Source organism: Anolis sagrei, chromosome 5 (genome assembly GCF_037176765.1).
Source record: "Anolis sagrei isolate rAnoSag1 chromosome 5, rAnoSag1.mat, whole genome shotgun sequence".
Lineage (NCBI taxonomy): Eukaryota > Metazoa > Chordata > Lepidosauria > Squamata > Dactyloidae > Anolis > Anolis sagrei.
In genome coordinates, this window is record NC_090025.1 from 85,553,083 (window position 1) to 85,574,249 (window position 21,167).

The 21,167-nt window shown below is 42.3% G+C and overlaps 1 protein-coding gene across 1 annotated transcript in view; it reads right to left on the reverse strand.

Annotated features, from left to right (window-relative positions):
* Positions 1 to 21,167, reverse strand: part of FAM185A (family with sequence similarity 185 member A) — a 79,365-nt gene that overhangs the window by 54,789 nt on the left and 3,409 nt on the right. The window contains exons 2-4 of the mRNA XM_060778322.2: positions 20,860 to 20,969; positions 19,615 to 19,707; positions 1,267 to 1,405 (exon numbers count right to left, since the gene is read on the reverse strand). Coding sequence (XP_060634305.2) covers positions 1,267 to 1,405; positions 19,615 to 19,707; positions 20,860 to 20,969 — 342 coding nt within the window. The remainder of the gene's footprint in view (positions 1 to 1,266; positions 1,406 to 19,614; positions 19,708 to 20,859; positions 20,970 to 21,167) is intronic.

The window sequence follows — 21,167 nt, forward strand, 5'->3', positions numbered from 1 at the left end:
ATATAAAAACAGATAAAACATTTAAAATATTTTAAAGTACTGAATGCTTTAGAATGCACAGACCAATGGACAAGGGGCTGGAAAATTGTCCATCAGAATCACCCTTTGGGAAGGAGCCCCCGGTGGCACAGTGGGTTAAACCCCTGTGCCGGCAGGACTGAAGGTCGCAGGTTCGAATCCAGAGAGAGGCAGATGAGCTCCCTCTATCTACTCCAGCTCCTCATGCGGGGACATGAGAGAAGCCTCCCACAAGGATGATAAAAACATCAACTCATCCAGGCGTCCCCTGGGCAACGTCCTTGCAGACGGCCAATTCTCTCACACCAGAAGTCACTTGCAGTTTCTCAAGTAGCTCCTGACATGACAAAAAAAAAACCCCTTTGGGAATAATAGTAACAACAACAACAACAACAACAACAACTTTATTCTTATATCCTACACCATCTCCCCAAAGGTACTCGGGGCAGCTTACATGGAGACCAGTCCCAGTCAACAAATTTAAAATATAGCACTATATTTATTGCGTTGCAATAAATTAAAACAAAAATCATGCAAGACATAATAAAAACATAAACTATCAACAACCAACAAAAAGTAGCTGATCATAATGGGTGTGTTCTGATCTAAGAGGGCAGGGCAAGGATTTGTGAAATACAACTGCAAGGGCAAGGCTGGTCGAAAAGTGCAAAAGCCAGATAATTAAATTAGGGCTAGAAGGGAGATTCAGAGCCAACCTTAAGAAATGGGGCTACAAAGCGGAAACCACAACATGCAAGCGTGGAGAAGAGCAAACCACAGACTACCTACTGCAATGCAACCTGAGCCCTGCCACATGCACAATGGAGGACCTTCTTGCGGCAACACCAGAGGCACCCCAAGTAGCCAGCTACTGGTCAAAGGACATTTAATAGAATACCAGGTCCGCAAACTTTGTTTTGTTTGTTTGTTTGTCTGTCTTTAATGCAATACAACTGTTTTGGTTCGCTCCTGACACGATAACTAAATAGTTTACGGCACCTGAGAGCACCACAAAGAGATCAGGGACTTTACAAAGGTCAGCTTTATTAATAAACATGATGCTCTTATTTTTAAAATCTCATTTGATTTGGAAATTTTTCAAGTGGTTAAAATGACAGCTGTATTCTTCAGCTTTATAAACACAGCTAGGCATTTTGTTAGGCACACAAAAGAAAATTTTCCTTAAAAAGGCATTGGCTAAATAAACACATCTCTTAAGTGGAAACCAAATGTCTTTTACTAGCTTACCGTGAATGTTCCCTAGTATAATGTCACCAGCTGCTGAAGACAGAAATGAAGATTCTGCATAAAGATATTTGGTTTGTATTAAACCATTTGCTGTAGAAATATTAACCGATGAACCTTGTAGCTTTTCTATACTCACAGTCTGTAAGAGAAAGAAATGGTAAAAGTAATATTTGCATTTGGTTTTGGCTTCCAGGCAACAAGGAAGCACCTGTTCATCTTAAATTTACAGTTATAGTTTAAATTTTCAAGCATGCTGTACAGTACATGATACTCCAAAACACACACACAAAAAAATCCATGCACCTTCATCCAAATATGATGTACCGGTAGTATAGAGCGGGTCTGCACAACTGTGGCCCTCTAAGTGTTTGGGATTCCAACTCTTGTCCAATAGTCAAGAATTCTGGGAGCTGAAGCTCCAAATGCCTGGAGCACCACAGATTTTGCAGTCCTGATATAGAGTATAATAAAAATGAGAAAAATATTATGCAAGATGTAAAACTGAAGATTGTGAGTGGTTACTTGTATTTATTTATTTATTTATTTACTAGCCGTCCCCTGCCACGCATTGCTGTGGCCCACTCTGGTGGTCGTGGGGGTTCTGTGTGGGAGGTTTGGCCCAATTCTATTGTTGGTGGGGTTCAGAATGCTCTGTGATTGTAGGTGAACTACAAATCCCAGCAACTACAACTCCCAAATGTCAAGGTTCTATTTTCCTCAAACTCCACCAGTGTTCACATTTGGGCATTGGGGTATTTGTGTAGAGTTTGGTCCAGATCCATCATTGTTTGAGTCCACAGTGATCTCTGGGTGTAGGTGAACTACAACTCCAAAATTGAAGGACACTGCCCACAAAACCCTTCCAGTATTTTCTGTTGGTCATGGGAGTTCTGTGTGCCAAGTTTGGTTCAATTCTATCGTTGGTGGGGTTCAGAATGCTCTTTAATTGTAGGTTAACTATAAATCCCAGCAACTACAACTCCCAAATGACAAAATCAATTTTTTTGAGTGAAGGACATACATTGGGTTGTTAGGTGTCTTGTGTCCAAATTTGGTGTCAATTCGTCCAGTGGTTTTTGAGTTGTGTTAATCCCACAAACAAACATTAAATTTTATTTATATAGATACTCGCTGTACCTGCCACGCGTTGCTGTGGCCTACCTTCCATCCCTCTTTCTCTCCTTCTTTCCTTCCTTCCTTCCCTCTGTTTCCTTCCTTCCTTCCTTTCCTTTCCTTTTTCCTTCTCTCCTTCCTTCTCTACCTCTTTCCTTCCCCCTTTTTCTTAACTTCTTTCTCTCCTTCCTTTCTTCGTTCTTTGCTTCCTTGTTTCCTTCTCTCTTCACTTCTTTCTTTCTTTCTTTCTTTCTTTCTTTCTTTCTTTCTCCACTTCCTTCCCTTTTTCTGTATCGTCATTTAGATTTTTTGGCTTTTTAACTACTTTCCGCTGTTTTATGGGGGGTGATAGTTATGAGTGATAGTCACTCATTGGTCTGTTAGGGGCATAATGTCCAAATTTGGTGTCAATTTCTCCAATGGTTTTTGAGTTATGTTAATTCCACAAACTAACATTAGATTTTCATCTATATAGATTATCGTATACTACATTATTGTAATTATTTATTATTTACAATATATTATTATTTTATTTATATAGATTATTCAATCGAATATTGTATTCTACATCATTATTGATTATGTATTATTAGAGCAAATATTTTATTTTACACTAAGTATTGGTAAAGATGTTCCCTTGACATTAAGTCTATTATTATTAGTAGTATTAGTATTATTATTATACAAACCCAGAACTAAGAGTTCCAGTTGAGGAGAAAAAGGCCCTTTCCTGACTGAACTTTGGACTAAGCACCACACCCAAGATGGTGGATTCGCGTCGACAGGTCGAGAGTCTCATTCCTCTCAGTGGGTTGTAGCAGGAGGAGGACTCCCATAGCCGCCATCTTGGGTGTGCAACTTTACCTGCCGAGGCGTTTAGTCACGCCCAAGATGGCGGATTAACGTCACCACGTCAAGCGTCTCATTCCCCTCAGTGGCTTATAGCAGGAGGAGGTCTCCCATGGCCTCCAGCTTGAGTGTGTCGCTCTGTTTTACTGGGCTTCCTCACGCCCAAGATGGCGCCTACGGCAAGCACGAGGAGGCCCTTATAGTCGGCCGTCTCCTTAGCGACGCCTGAGAAAGGCCTCCACCAGAAGTGGGAAAGGCGCAAAAGGCATTTGCAGCCTGACAGAAAAAGAACGTTGTTCTTGTGCTGCCGCGGCCTTGCCATAAGAGGAGGTATCCCAACAATAGTAATACCTTGTGGGTTTGAAAGGACTCCAACTTCCGGTGTGCACCACGGCAGAAGAGGGCCGCTTTTGGGCAATGGGGTGCCGCATGTCCTCATGCCGTTTTTTGGTTTCCTTGGCCTCTGAAGGATCTGGGGTGGGGGGTATTGGGGGGAATTTGCATATGCTAATGAGCAGTGAGGGAGGATGGCCGTTGGTGCCTCTCATGCTGGCTGTGCCCGCGTGGCATGGCATGCGCAGTGTTCTCTTTTTTCTTAGTAAAATTTTTAAGGTCTTATTGTTTCTTTAAGAGGAATTTTTTGAGTGCAGGACATAGATTGCCTTGAATGGTGTCTTGTGTCCCAATTTGGTGTCAATTCGCCCACCAGTGTTTGAGTTCTGTGAATACCACAAACGAACATAACATTTTTATTTATATACATATTATATGATAGCTTGAAGAACAGTGACACATGTTGTTATTCTGAGATAGGAAAGCATCTATAAGGAAGTACTGCCAAAACCCAGGCGGCACGTAGCACCACAACATGGCTAGAGCATTACAAATGGATGGATAAAAGACAAGATCTCCTAACTGTTCCAATGGCAGCATTGGTGCTTTCCTCTCATAACAAAAGGACCATCAGTTTATCTACTGATCATAGAATCATAGAATCAAAGAATTGGAAGAGACCTCATGGGCCATCCATTCCAACCCCCTGCCAAGAAGCAGGAATATTGCATTCAAATCACCCCTGACAGATGGCCATCCAGCCTCTGTTTAAAAGCTTCCAAAGAAGGAGCCTCCACCACACTCCGGGGCAGAGAGTTCCACTGCTGAACAGCTCTCACAGTCAGGAAGTTCTTCCTCATGTTCAGATGGAATCTCCTTACTTGTAGTTTGAAGCCATTGTTTTGTGTCCTAGTTTCCAGGGAAGATCCTCCAAAATCTATAATTTTGGTTCTCAAACCTGCCCTTGACTTATACATAAGTAAATGTGATACTATGAAGTTGATCTCAACAAATGAAGAACTCAGTGCTTTTGTCATGAACATTTGATTGGAACAGAAACATCAATTTTAGATTTCATCAGGTAACAGGATAGAAGTTTGGAGAGAGGAGAACAGATTTCTGGATATCTTGGCATGAATGCTCCAATCCTACATACTGCTGGCCACCAAATTAGTCACTGGCCTAGTGGGAAATCCAAATTGAATTTGTATCAGAAATCCAAGGGGCCTCTGTTGGTTTACGTCCCCATGTGTTTGTCTGGTTCTCCACTCATGGTTGTACTCTGGAACCTGGCCTTTCTTTCTGATGTGCTTACTAATGTGTTCTCCTATGTGAAGAGAAGAGGTTTGTCCAAGAAACTGTCTGGCATTCTGTTCTTGGCTTGTCCCAGGAACTTCTGGCAAAACACAATTCTGCTGGAACTTCATGTGAATTTTGCTTTGGTACCTGGCTCAAAGCTAAATCCAAACAGTGTGCCCAACACAAGGACATTATATTTTTCCTAAACTGTTGGAGAAATGTGATCAAGGTAAAAGATCAAACCAACAAGGACAGTTACACAACATATGTAATCATTACTGTATTCTTTCAATCCTGTAGGCATCTGTGAACACATACATGGAGAAAAAATCTGACACAATGCAGTCATTCAGACAAAGCTCCAGTCCACATGAAATAATGGCTCAAACCAGTTGTGCCCAGGATCAGCTGATAAGTTCTATTTGAAAGAGGTACAGAAGAACACAGCAGTGTATGTATTGGTTGTTGTATTCAGGCACTGAATGTTTGCCTTTTGTGATTGGAATCCACCCTGAGACCCTTTGGGGAGTTAGGGCAGAATATAAATAAAGTTATCTATATATATATAAATGCTCTGTGCATAATGAGTACCTTAAAAACAAAAGAACCAATGAACGAAATCACACCAAATTGGGCAACAAAACGTCTCACAACACAAGGAGTGAATACAAGGAGTGACCCTCTATTCCGCTTTGGTTAGACCACACCTGGAATATTGTGTCCAATTCTGGGCACCACAATTCAAGAGAGATATTGACAAGCTGGAATGTGTCCAGAGGAGGGCGACTAAAATGATCAAGGGTCTGGAGAACAAGCCCTATGAGGAGCGGCTTAAGGAGCTGGGCATGTTTAGCCTGAAGAAGAGAAGGCTGAGAGGAGATATGATAGCCATGTATAAATATGTGAGAGGAAGCCACAGGGAGGAGGGAGCAAGCTTGTTTTCTGCTGCCCTGGAGACTATGACACGGAACAATGGCTTCAAACTACAAGAAAGGAGATTCCATCTGAACATGAGGAAGAACTTCCTGACTGTGAGAGCCATTCAGCAGTGGAACTCTCTGCCCCGGAGTGTGGTGGAGACTCCTTCTTTGGAAGCTTTTTAAGAGAGGCTGGATGGCCATCTGTCAGGGGTGATATGAATGCAACATTCCTGCTTCTTGGCAGGGGGTTGGACTGGATGGCCCATGAGGTCTCTTCCAACTCTTTGATTCTATGATCACTCAAAACATTATGATTTTGTCATTTGGGAGTTGTAGTTGCTGGGATTTATAGTTCACCTACAATCAAAGAACATTCTGAACTCCACCAATGATGCAATTGAACCAAAGTTGGCACACAGGACTTCCAGGACTAACTAGAAGAGTTTGGTGGGATTTGACCTTGAGTTTTGGAGTTGTAGTTCACCTATATCCAGAGAGCACTGTGAACTCAAACAATTATGGATCTGGACCAAACTTGGCATGAATATTCCATATGCCCAAATATTAACACAGATGGAGTTTGGGGGAAACAGACCTTGACATTTGGGAGTTGTAGTTACTGGGATTTATAGTTCACCTACAATCAAAGAGCATTCTGAACCCCACCAATGACAGAATTGGGCCAAACTTCCCACACAGAACCTCTATGGCCAACAGAAAATACTGTGTTTTCTGGTGGTCTTTGGCGACCCTTCTGATACCCTCTTGCGACCCCCCCCCCCGGGGTCCTGGCCCCCAGGTTGAGAAATGCCACCTTAAGGCCATCCAGTCCAACTCCCTTCACCAGGGCAAGAAAACATAATCAAAGCCATCCTGACAAAGAGCCATCAAGCCATAGATATAGATAGATATATATGATTCACCACACACATATAAGTATATGACAGATATAGTATCATAAATTTGAAAAGGACCCTCAAATGACAATTATATGTTGCATGTTCCAGAGTAGGCAAACCAGACAATCTCTACATCAACACTGACAAAGAAACAAGACGAAATACTGTGTACTCACAAGCAGAAAGAAATGATATATATTAGAAACCAACACTTTCTCCTGACTTTATTTTCAAGATCAGCAGACTAGGCCACAGCAACATGTGGCAGGGGACGGTTAGTTATTAATAAAAATATTTATTATTATTATTTATTTACTATGCTTCTATACCACCATTCTCAGTCCAAGGGCGACTCATGGTGGTTTACAAAACGGCATAATTCGATGCCCACAACAGTACAAAAAAAATTTAAACATTAAAAACATTTAACACAGGTAAAAATTCATTACAATAAAAACCATAAATCCTCCGCAATATAGTAAAACTCTAAAAATGTTTTACCAGATGGCCTATCTCTACCATCAAGAACTATTTCAACACAAAGAATATAACTGATACTTATCTCTCCTAGAAAATGTAACCCTGTTCTCTTTGACTCAGCTTGATTTATGCTCTAATAAAACATCCAGCATGCCTTTAATTTTCCAGCTGAACCCTTCTGCAAGTACAAGGTTGCAAGCCACCATATCTGATTTATATCTATGGATTAATTCAATTTAAAATCTGCACTATCCATCATTGCCTTGTAAAAAGAGAAAAAAAATCCACAATGTGGTGGAACCATTGGCAATTCCTTGGAAACAAATGCCCATACTAAAGTTATCAACTCTACCAGTTGAATTTCAGTACATGCTGTCTCTCTACGGGACACAACATTCCCTGCTTCAATTGTTGCTAAGAGAGTCCTTAATCGCAATTTGTTTCTATTACTGTCAGTGAGTGCACAGTCCAGACATTACCGGTAATAGGTTTGTGTGCGTGTGTCAAAATACAATTCTTAATTTCAGCTAGTATCGGCTGATTCATAGAGCATTAATTTGGGCTTCCTAACTTGCTCTCGACTCAAACGTGGGATCAACTTATACAAGGGAGAGAGCTTTCTCCTCAGTGGCCCCCCGACTGTGGAATATATTACCTGGCGAGATTAGGCGAGCCCCCACCCTAGAAAGTTTTAAGAAGAATCTTAAAACCTAGCTCTTCTGTTGCAACTTTGGCGATTAACCATACAACCTGATATTGCCATGACCCCTCAACGTTTGTCCTTAGACTACACCCCCTCCTTGCCTGTATGAAGACTCCTCTCCACCCCATTCCTGAAGAGTTTCTCTCCAGGTGAACTATTATTATTATTATTATTATTATTATTAACTTTATTTGTACCCCGCTAGCATCTCCCGAAGGACTCGATGCGGCTTACACAGGCCGAAGCCTCAAAACACAATACAGTAAAAAACGTAACACAACAATAAACAGAGCAAATCAAAACAATTAAGCAAAACAACAACAATGGCAATACATCAAGACATTATTTAAAACTGGCTCGGCCGGTGCAATGGGGTACAGGGTTAAAAGTGCTGAAATGGTAGGAGGAACGTAGGATAAAAGTGCGGTGTGCAGCGACATTAGTTGTGCTAAAGTGCTACTATGGCTTGGGATGGGGGTTCCTATTCTGAGAAGGCACAGCGGAACAGCCAAGTTTTTAAATTCCTTCTGAAAACTGCTACTCCCAAATGTTAAGATTCCCCAAATTATTATTTATTTATTTATTTATTTATTTATTTATTACAGGTGCTTTTACCCCGCCCTTCTCAACCCCCGGAGGGGGACTCAGGGCGGCTTACAAAAAAGGCAGAATTCGATGCCTATACATAATAATACATAGTATATAAAATATAAAAGAGCAGTATACAAATGTAATTAAAACGATTATCCCAATAAAACATCAGCACTGGTACCTAAAACATTATCTAAACATCGTATAAACATCATATAAAAGCATTCTTGTAAACAGCGTTTCGTTTCCAGAGTTCCACATAGCCAATCCATTAGTCATTTCCTAGCCATCAGTAGAGTTCTTCTTTATTTACCCGCTTGTCCAAATGCCTGGTCCCAGATCCATGTTTTTAGTTTTTTCCTGAAAGAAAGGAGCGTAGTTGCAGATCTGATTTCCCCGGGGAGAGAATTCCATAGGCGGGGGGCCACCACCGAGAAGGCCCTGCTCCCCGTCCCCGCCAATCTCACCTGTGATAAAGGCGGGGTCGAGAGCAGGACCTCCCCAGAGGATCTTAGGCTCCGGGGTGGGACGAAGAGGGAGATCCGTTCGGACAGATACACTGGGCCGGAACCGTATAGGGTTTTATAGGTCAAAACCAGCACCTTGAATTGTGCTCGGAACTGGATTGGCAGCCAGTGGAGCTGACATAACAGGGGGGTGGTATGCTCCCTGTATGACGCCCCGGTGAGCAATCTGGCTGCCTCTCGCTGGACTAGTTGAAGTTTCCGAGCAGTCTTCAAAGGCAACCCCACGTAGAGTGCGTTGCAGTAATCTAATCGGGATGTAACAAGAGCGTGGACCACCGTGGCCAAGTCCGACTTCCCAAGGTACGGGCGCAGCTGGCGCACAAGTTTTAATTGTGCAAAAGCTCTCCCGGCCACCGCTGAGACCTGGGGCTCCAGGCTCAGCGATGAGTCCAGGATCACTCCCAAGCTGCGAACCTGTGTCTTCAGGGGGAGTGTAACCCCGTCTAACACAGGCTGTAACCCTATGCCCTGTTCGGCCTTCCGACTGACCAGTAGGACCTCTGTCTTGTCTGGATTTAATTTCAATTTGTTAGCTCTCATCCAGTCCGACACAGCGGCTAAACACCGATTCAAGGTCTGGACCGCCTCCTTGGTGACAGGTGGGAAGGAGTGACAGATCTGGACATCATCTGCATAGAGATAGCATCTTAGTCCGAAACTCCGAATGATCTCTCCCAGCGGCTTCATGTAAATGTTAAATAGCATCGGGGACAAGATTGAACCCTGTGGGACTCCACACAACAACGGTTGTGGGGCCGAACAGGTGTCACCCAATAACACCTTCTGGGTCCGTCCCTCAAGGAAGGATCGGAGCCACCGCAGAGCAGTGCCTCCGAGCCCCATATCCATGAGGCGGCCCAGAAGGATACCGTGATCGACGGTATCGAAGGCCGCTGAGAGGTCCAGCAGAACTAACAGGGACACACTCCCCCTGTCCAGTTCCCTGCGCAGATCATCTACCAAGGCGACCAAGGCTGTCTCAGTTCCATGTCCCGGCCTAAAGCCAGACTGTGCCGGGTCTAGATAATCAGTGTCTACCAGAAATCCCTGGAGTTGTGTCGCCACCACACGTTCCATGACTTTGCCCAAATAGGGGAGATTGGAAACTGGCCGATAGTTGTCGAATTGAGTGGGATCCAGTGATGGTTTCTTCAACAGCGGTTTTATAATAGCTTGCTTTAAGCTCGCTGGAAATATTCCTTCCTGTAAGGAGGCATTAACCATCACCTTCACCCACTCTGCCAAACCCCCTCTGGCTTCCTTGACCAGCCAGGATGGGCAGGGGTCTAGGATGCATGTAGTGGGTCGCACCTCTCCAAGGATCCTGTCCACATCCTCGAGCTGAACCAATTGAAACGAATCCAACAAACCTGGACAAGCAGATGCTCTCGTTACATCCCCAGAGACCGCCGTTAACATGACGTCAAAACCCGACCGAATCCGCTCAATTTTATCCGCGAAGAATCGAGCAAATGCTTCACAGCGAGCCACCGAGTTGTCTGAGGCCTCGCTTTTTGGCGGATGTAACAGACCCCTGACAACTCGGAAGAGCTCAGCTGGACGATTTTTCGCAGATGCAATATTGGCTGCCAGAGATGTTTTTTGCGCAGCCGCTATTGCCACTTCGTAAGACCTTAAAAAGGTCTTCAGAAGTGTTTGAGCTGGTTTGGTGGGGTTTCGACGCCACACACACTCTAGCCTCCTCTTTTCTCGCTTCATTGCTGCCAGCTCCTTAGTAAACCAAGAGGCTGGTTTAGCTCGGCTATTCGAGAGGGGGCGTTCCGGGGCGATCATATCAATGGCCCTGGTCAACTCACTATTCCAGCGAGAGACCAGGACATCGACAGGATCGCTAGCCAAGGAGGTGGGAAAATCCCCAAGAGCCATCAGGAATCCATTTGGATCCATAAGTCTCCTGGGGCGGACCATTCTAATGGGTCCACCACCCCTGCGGAGGTTGGGAGGTGCAGTTAGTCTAAACCTGATCAGGTGATGATCGGTCCATGGCAAAGGAGCGATGGTCAGCTCCTCCACCCCGTCACCCCCATCCCATCCTTGAGAGAATACCAAATCCAATGTGTGCCCGGCGCTATGGGTGGGACCAGATATTAGTTGGGACAGGCCCATGGTTGCCATGGCGGCCATGAAGTCCTGAGCCGCACCGGAAAGAGAGGCCTCGGCATGGACATTGAAATCTCCCAGGACTAAAAGCCGTTGGGAGCTCAACCAGTGTTCACGTTTGGGCATATTGGGTTTTCGTGTAGAGTTTGGTCCAGATCCATCATTGTTTGTGTCCACAGTGTTCTCTGGATGTAGGTGAACTACAATTCCCAAACTCAACATCAATGCCCACCAAACCCTTCTAGGGTTTTCTGTTAGTCATGGGAGTCCTGTGTGCCAAGTTTGATTCAATTCCATCATTGGTTAAGTTCAGAATGCTCTTTGATTGTAGGCAAACTATAAATCCCAGCAGCTACAGCTCCCAAATGACAAAATCAATTTTTTTGAGTGAAGGACATAGATTGGGTTGTTAGGTGTATGGTGTCCAAATTGGGTGTCAATTCGTCCAGTGTTTTATGAGTTCTGTTAATCCCACAAATGAACATTACATTTTTATTTATATAGATTGTTTGTGTTTTGATTTTATTTATTGTATTGTGTTGTTGGGCTTGGCCTCATGTAAGCCGCCCCGAGTCCCCACTGGGGAGATGGTGGCAGGATGTAAAAGTTTATTGTTATTATTATTTGAGACCCAACAAGATGAGTCCACAGCAGACACTCTGCTGGCTGTTGAATTGGATCACACATAGGACACTTCCCAAGTGTCTAGGACTAGGTGATGTATCAGCGAATAATGCGTGCAGATCCCAGTAAGGTAGCCTTCTGCAATTGGCAGGTGGTAGTTTTGACAGCGCCGATTGTGTTTAAGTGCAGGCCAAGGTCTTTAGACACTGCACCCAGTGTGCCAATCACCTTTACTGGTTTGTGCCAGAGTCTTTGAAGTTCGATTTTTAAATCCTCATATCGTGTCAGCTTTTCCAGTTGTTTCTCTGCAATCGTCACCTGGGATTGCGACATCAACAATCTATACTTTGTTTTTTAACACGATTGTGAGGTCAGGAGTATTATGCTTCAAAACTCTGTCTGTCTGAATCCGGAAGTCCCTGAGGAGTTTGGCGTGTTCATTCTCTGTAACTTTTTCCGGCTTGTGTTCCCACCAGTTCTTTGTAGCAGGCAGATGCTATTTGTGGCACAAGTTCCAATGAATCATCTGAGCAACGGTGTTATGCCTCCGCTTGTAGTCTGTCTGTGTGATCTTCTTGCAGCAGCTGAGGATATGATCTATTGTTTAATCTGCTTCCTTGCAGAGTCTACATTTGGGATCCATCGACTTTTCAATTCTGGCTTTGATGGCATTGGTTCGAACGGCTTGCTCTTGGGCTGCCAGAATCAGGCCCTCCATCTCCTTTTCCAGAGTTCCATTTGTGAACCACAGCCATGTTTTTTCTTTGTCAATTTGGCTCTCAATTTTTCCCAGGAACTGTCCATGGAGAGCCTTCTTTTGCCAGTTTTCTTTTCTGCTCTGGATTGTGTTCTTACGGTATTCCCTCTTTGTCTTTTGTACTTTAAGCAGTTTACTACTATTGACTTCCCTCAATGTTGGTTCTTGACTGCCATTATTATTATTATTATTATTATTAGTAGTAGTAGTAGTAGTAGTAGTAGTACTATATATACTCAAGTATGTCAACCAAGTATGTCATGAGCCCCCGGTGGTGCAGTGGGTTAAAGCACTGAGCTGCTGAGCTTGTTGATCGAAAGGTCGCAGGTTCGATTCTGGGGAGCGGCGTGAGCTTCCGCTGTCAGCCCTAGCTTCTGCCAACCTAGCAGTTCGAAAACATGCAAATGTGAGTAGATCAATAGGTACCGCTCCAGCGGGAAGGTAACGGCACTCCATGCAGTCGTGCCGGCCACATGACCTTGGAGGTGTCTACGGACAACGCTGGCTCTTCGGCTTAGAAATGGAGATGAGCACCACACCCCAGAGTCAGACATGACTGGACTTAATGTCAGGGGACTACCTTTACCTATGTCAACCTCATGTATAAGCTGAGGATCATTCTGCAGAGAGGGGAAAACACCAATGCCACCTCAGGGCCAGACACCCCTGCCACCATTTCCAACATTAACATTAAAAAAAGCCCAGAAGCGGTGCCATTACAGTCAAGGGAACAGAGGAGGATGGTACTTTTTTAAAGGTTTTCCCAGGACAGACTCATTCTACGCAGAGAAGGGTATGGTTCCTTTGATAAGAGTTAAGGCATCACACTCACATTTAACCACAAATAAGTTGGCCCAGCTTGGAGTGGTTGCTTTTTTTAACTCATATGTCTAGACTTATATATTAGTATATTGGGTACACATCTTCTATCTATATAAATAAAAATGTAATGTTTGTTTATGAGATTAACCGAACTCAAAAACCACTGGATGAATTGACATCAAATTTGGACACAAGGCACCTAACAACCAAATGTATGTCCTTCACTCAAAAAATTGATTTTGTCATTTGGGAGTTGTAGTTGCTGGGATTTATAGTTCGCCTACAATCAAAGAGCATTCTAAGTTCCACCAATGATGAAATTGGGCCAGACTTAGCACAAAGGACTCCCATGACCAACAGAAAACACCAGAAGGGTTTGGTTGGCATTGACCTTGAGTTTGGGAATTGTAGTTCACCTACATCCAGAGAGCACTGTGGACTCAAACAATGATGGATCTGGACCAAATTTGGCACAAATATTCCACATGCCTAAATATGAACACAGATGGAGTTTGAGGCAAATAGACCCTGACATTTGGGATTTATAGTTCACCTACAATCAAAGAGCATTCTGAACTCCACCAACGACAGAATTGGGGCAAACTCCCCACAGAGAACCTTGATAACGAATAGAAAATACTTAAGGCCACCCAGTCCAACTCCTTTCACCAGGGCAAGAAAACGTAATCAAAGCCCTCCTGACAAATATCCATCCAGCTATAGACATAAATAGTTATATATGATTCACACACACAGAGATATAGTATCATAGATTTGAAAGGGACCCCTAAAGAAGGACAATAATATGTTCCATGTTCCAGAGTAGGCAAACCAGGCAATCTCCGCATCAACACTGACAAAGAAACAGCATGAAATACTGTTTGCCCACAAGCATAAAGAAATTACAAATATTAGAAACCAACACTTTCTTGTTACTTTATTTTCCAGATCACCAGACTGGGCCACAGCAACGCGTGGCAGGGGACGGCTAGTGGTAATCTTAAGCTGAAGTTCTTCAAATGAGATCAATTTTGAACAAATCGACTTTAAAGCTTCTTATCCTCATTTTTCTTGCCCCTTCCCCCTTGTTTTGGAACTCTGCTTGAGTGGTTGAAGCCAAAAGTGTCCAATTTCAGTACCAGGGGAATTAGACTACAGAACCATAAACCTCTGACAGTCTTGGTTTACACTGGAAAAGCTGACAAAGTCTTAACTACATAATGATGACTGTAGCTGTTGGAACGAAACTGACAAAAAAGCCCACATGGCAGTTATGATGCAGCCCAATTGTTAACAGAAATTGGGGAATGAGGAGCAAACTTCTCATTCCCCAAACATTGGATGCCCTGTTATTGTACTTGGGAGATAAGTGCAATAATGTGCTTGGATTCATGCCTAATTTGACAGCTGTAAATCCATACTAATTACTCAGATGGTTTCAACTAAGTTGCATACAGTTTTCATATGAACATAATGCAAAATATTCTGTGTCCCAAGAGTCATTGCAAGATTAATTATTACTATCTATATAAATAAAAATGTAATGTTTGTTTGTGGGATTAACAGAACTCAAAAAACACTGGACAAATTGCCGCCAAATTTGACCACAAGACACCTACTAACCCAAGGAGTGACTATAACTTTAAAAAAATGATTTTGTCATTTGGGAGTTGTAGTTGCTGGGATTGTAAACTTACTTACAATCAAAAAGCATTCTGAACTCATATAGAAAACTACGAAAAGGAAATAAATAAATAAGAGGAACATTATGAAGTGGATATAATGGAAAAATCATTGAGGACACAACACCTGATGGAGAGATGGAAGTCAATTTTTATTTTATTTTTTTCCTATTTTTTCTTTCGTTTTTTGTGTGTGTGTGTGTGTGTCTTTTATATTTTTGTATTTTCTGGTGGACTTGGGGGTAGGGGGATGTACTTCTTACTTTTTTCCTACTTTCCTATCATCTTTTTTAATATTCTCCCTCTTTCGATGTTATTCTTAAAATCTTAATAAAAAACTATTATATAAAAAAAAGCATTCTGAACTCCACCAATGATGGAATTGAACCAAACGTGGCACACAGGACTCCCATGACCAACAGAAAACACTAGAAAGGTTTGGTGGGCATTGACCTTGACTTTGGGAGTTGTAGTTCACCTACATCCAGAGAGCACTATGGACCAAACAATGATGGATCTGGACCAAACTTGGCACTGATACTTAAAATGCCCAAATATGAACACAGATGGAGTTTGGGGGAAATAGACTTTGACATTTGGGAGTTGTAATTACTTAGATTTATAGTTCACCAACAATCAAAGAGCATTCTGATGCCCACGAATGACAGAATTGGGGCAAATTTCCCACACAGAACCCCCATGATCAACAGAAAATACTTAAGGCCATCCAGTCCAACTTCCTTCACCGGGGCAAGAAAACGTAAACAAAGCCCTCCTGACAAACAGCCATCCAGCCATAGATATAGATACTTAGATATATATGATTCACACACAGAGAGATATAGTATCATAGATTTGAAAGGGACTCCTAAAGAAGGACAATTATATGTTGAATGTTCCAGAGTAGGCAAACCAGACAATCTCGACATCAACACTGACAAAGAAACAGCAAGAAATACTGTTTACCCAACAAGCATAAAGAAATTACATATATTAGAAACCAACACTTTCTCATTACTTTATTTCCCAGATCACCTGTCTAGGCCACAGCAACGCGTGGCAAGGGACGGCTAGTACATAAATAAAAATCTAATGTTCATTTGTGGGATTAACGTATCTCAAAAACCACTGGGTGAATTGACACCAAATTTGGACACAATTCACCGATCAGGTCATTATTTTTTTTTGTATGTCAGGAGTGACTCCTGGTGTGAGAGAATTGGCCATCTGCAAGGACATTGCCCAGGAGACGCCCAGATGATTTGATGTTTTTATCATCCTTGTGGGAGGCTTCTCTCATGTCCCCGCATGAGGAGCTGGAGCTGATAGAGGGAGCTCATCCGCCTCTCCCCGGATTCGAACCTGTGACCTGTTGGTCTTCAGTCCTGCCGGCACAGGGGGTTTAACCCACTGTGCCACTGGGGGCTCCTGATCAGGCCAATGAGTGACCATCACTCATAAAAACACTGAAAAACACAGCGGAAGAGACTTTAAAAGACAAAAAAATAAAAAAAATACATTATAATGCATGCACAAAACCACATATATACACACATATATACACACAAAACACATATACACAGACTGGGCCACAGCAATGCGTGGCAGGGGCCGACTAGTGTTTATAATAAATATTCTGTTTTTTGTCATCTTCATTAAAAGAAATATCAAAATATCTTTGGTACTTGTTTATCAGAGAAAACGATGACATTTATTGGAGAACAATATTTTCTGTCATGTTTGTCTACCTAAAAACCTAAATGCCACACAACATTGAAATCATCCCCAAGATGATGAAGTGGAAGTTCTGCTGTCTGTTCTGTTGAATCTATTCATGGCTATGGGAAAACAAATGAGAATGCAGACCATCCCACACAATTCTGGGCACCACAATTCAAGAGAGATATTGACAAGCTGGAATGTGTCCAGAGGAGGGCGACTAAAATGATCAAGGGTCTGGAGAACAAGCCCTATGAGGAGCGGCTTAGGGAATTGGGCATGTTTAGCCTGAAGAAGAGAAGGCTGAGAGGAGATATGATAGCCATGTATAAATATGTGAGAGGAAGCCACAGGGAGGAGGGAGCAAGCTTGTTTTCTGCTTCCTTGGAGACTAGGACGCGGAACAATGGCTTCAAACTACAAGAGAGGAGATTCCATCTGAACATTAGGAAGAACTTCCTGACTGTGAGAGCCGTTCAGCAGTGGAACACTCTGCCCCGGAGTGTGGTGGAGGCTCCTTCTTTGGAAGCTTTTAAGCAGAGGCTGGATGGCCATTTGTCAGGGGTGATTTGAATGCAATATTCCTGCTTCTTGGCAGGGGGTTGGACTGGATGGCCCATGAGGTCTCTTCCAACTCTTTGATTCTATGATTCTATGATTCTTCCAATTTCACCTTAAATTATTCCCAAGGAACTATTTAGAATGAATAGTCCTGCCAGCGATCTCATAAACTAAATACACAGTGATCTCATAAACTAAATACACTTGTCATACTGTTCTCCTCTTATAGATCTTTTAATGTATGGGATTATGCTCAGCTGCCCACTTTTGAGATATTTATTCCTCTTGGTGCTGCTACACTCAGGGTCATATGATAGATCTTAACAATAAATTCTATGAAACCAGGCTACCCAAAGAGAAAGCAAACAAGCCAAAGGCACCATCTTCTGGAAAATACCTAGTACTTCAAGTTGGAACTAAAGTTCAGTCAAAGGAATGATCCCTAGTTCTGCAAATGATCTCTAGTTCTACACACAAATCTTTTAATGCTCTTGCATTTACAATCTTGGAATATTGAGTTGATAGTAAAATAATTAGTATGCACTCTTGTCTGTAGCATACATATATGGCGCAGCATTTTGGGGCAATGTGCCTAAGTTTGCACATTAAATCCAAATTCAGCCAATGTAACAAGCTGAGTCTGTGCTCTCTTGTGAATTTTCACTCTTTATGCATGAAGTTCACAGTAGGCAGCAATTTCAAAATAGCACAATGTATACTTTTGATTTCTGGGCTAAAATTCATAATTGCATGAAAAATTAAAAATCAACAAAAATACCCTGAAATAAAATAATCAATCTAATGTACAGGATTTTAAAAATCCCAGAGTGCTGTAATTCCCAGGGCGCTTGTGCTCCTCTTTGTGCTGGTCAGTGACCTTAATAAAGTTTTGTATTTTATTGTATAATTGCAGTGTATAGTCATCTGATAGCTTTCACACAATAGTGCCTACAGACTTGTTGTTCATTCGTTCAGTCGTCTCCGACTCTTCGTGACCTCACGGACCAGCCCACGCCAGAGCTCCCTGTCGGCCGTCGGCATCCCCAGCTCCTTCAAGGTCAGACCAGTCACTTCAAGGATGCCATCCATCCATCTTGCCCTTAGTCGGCCCCTCTTCCTTTTACCTTCCACTTTCCCCAGCATAATTGTCTTCTCTAGGGTTTGCTGTCTCCTCATGATGTGGCCAAAGTACTTCAATTTTGTCTCTAGCATCCTTCCCTCCAATGAGCAGTTGGGCTTTATTTCCTGGAGGATGGACTGGTTGGATCTTCTCGCAGTCCAAGGCTCAGGCACTCAAACTACAATGACTAAAAATTGAGTCTTTTCTGCACTTTTCTGTGCACTGTGGAGCCCATAAAATGACACAAGGTTACTTTCGGCGGGATTTCATGTTGGCAGAGTGACAACGGTGCCAAGAAGCAGAGCCCACAGGAGTCGGGTATCTGCATATAAGAAGCTAGGAAGGATGCGGGAGGAAGACAGGAACAGCGAGGAACCATTGTGGGAAGGGATCCCATGATCACCAATGCTAAGGGCACAATAATAATAATAATAACTAGATGTACCCGCCACGCGTGGCGGGTACATCTTCCTTCCCTCTTTCTCTCCTTCCTTTCCTCTTTTTCTTTCCCTTCCTATTTATCTTCTTCTTTCTTCCATCTCGACCTGTATCTACCATTTATATGAGTAAAAATATTGTGGGGGGGGGGGCATGCATGCGCGCCTGGCTCCTCATGCTTTAACAGCCAGCTGTTTCCCTGCGAGGAGGAGGAGGGGGTGTGGCCAATGTTTCTCTTTGTAGACATGCAGTTTCTCCTTTGTGGACATGCAGTTCATAAGTCCTTTCTGCTTTTTGTTTTCGTGTTTTTTTTAGTGGAGAACATACATTGGGTTGTTAGGTCGTGTCCAAATTTGGTGCCAGTTGCCCCAGTGGTTTTTGAGTTCTGTGAATACCACAAACGAACATTACATTTTTATTTATATAGATAATAATTTTTAAAAAAACTTTATTTATATTCAGCTCTATCTCCCCAAAGGGAATCAAGGCAGATTCCAAACTTAAAAGGCAAATATTCAATGGCCGAATACAACAACAATACATCCATGCTAACAAAATTTATACAACCCAATATATAAATTAGAATTAGAACTTAACAAACTAAAATTAAATAAAAAGTACAGCCTGTTATAACAGACATAAGACAAAACATCTTATGCACTAAGCATTATAGTGCCCCATGGTTTCCACCGCTGTCCCTCGGCTTCTGGATCTCAATATGATGAGGTCCCTAGAAGAAACCAGATGGGGAGGCAGTCAAATCCTTACATTAAAGAAAAATATTGCTTACACTTTCTTGTGTCACATGAATATCAGTGTTTCCCTGAATTGTTCCCAAGCAGATAACTTTCCCTCCTTTGGCCTGGATGTCAAGTTTCTGACTCTGAAAGGAAAATATAAATATGGTAAGAGAGTTAACCTTCTTATTCTCTCTCCCCCTTTTCTATTTCTATTCAGACTCATTTGAATCTCTCAATCACCCCTCTAGAATGTGATGCTGCCTGCATGGCAAGCTAAACCCAACAGAAAATGATCCCCCCATTGCATTTCCATGCTCAAAAGTGTTCCCCTAATAAGGTACTTCAAGTAACACAATCCTTCCTAGACAAAAAATGGCGAACCAGACACATCAGAGTATAGAGCAGTAGTTTCCAACCTTTTTTTGACCAGAAACCACTTGACCAGGGATCACTATCCAACATTAGTACCAAAAGGATTACAAATCAATTTTTGGACAACTTTAGATTCGATTTGGGTATTTCGGGTGCTGATTCAGAAAACTGCATTGGATAGACCACATTAGCTCTAGTTTCTGATAAAGAACAGATGCCATCCAGTAGTCATCATCTGCTCGCCCACAGAAAACCATATTTAATAAGCTACGGCACAGCGTTTTGCGAGACCAGTTGCTCTCGTTGCAATGGTGTAGTAGCAGTGAGGCCACGGACCATATTTTAGTTCTTGCAGACCACTGGTGGTCCACTGACCACAGGTTGGAAACCACTGGTGTAGACAATGAAGGTACTACCACAGGAGGACTTCCTGAAAATTTGATATCTCCAAGTCTTTGGAGAGTCACTGCCAATAAACGGAAATGATAGTAAACTATATGCACTAATATGAACCTTTTTGGAAAGAGGTTTTGCCACAGAAAAGGCTGAACTGAATAAACTAACTAATTTATATATTAGGATTATCTTTCCGTGGGTATCAGTTGACGTTGTCCGAACCAATACAGAATAATATTAAAGTCTCTGATTCTAAAGCCTTTTCTGTAATTGCAGGGCTGAAATAGAATGTAACAGTATCCAGAAAAATGCAAATATTCTAAAGGATTTTAAGTCATTATTCACTGCATATGCAAGTGAATAAGCATAATTCACAATCATAATGAGTCCCCTTTGGGGAGATAAAAAGGGGTAGAAATAAACATAATAAACATAATAATAATAATAATAATCATCATCATCATTATAACATAGGACTTATTAAAAAGGAAAGTTAGGAAGCAATTGGAAATCTGTTTCTTCAGTACCTTTACTGATTGAAGAACGCTCGTTCCGCTCTCTGTTTCTATTCTGCAGTTATCACATTCAATTTTCTCAACTTTTACACAGCCATTTCCTGATGTCTTGATATCCAAGTCTAAAATAAATATCAAATTGCAAGATAAATGGAATTCAGCACAATAAATGTGTTATTTCAGTTAGCAAAGCTACAAATAATAAAGGAAGTACCATACCACATTCACAACATTAATGAGCAACAGGAAGTCTATGGTCTTAATAATAATAATAATAATAATAATAATAATAAACTTTATTTATACCCCACTCCATCTCC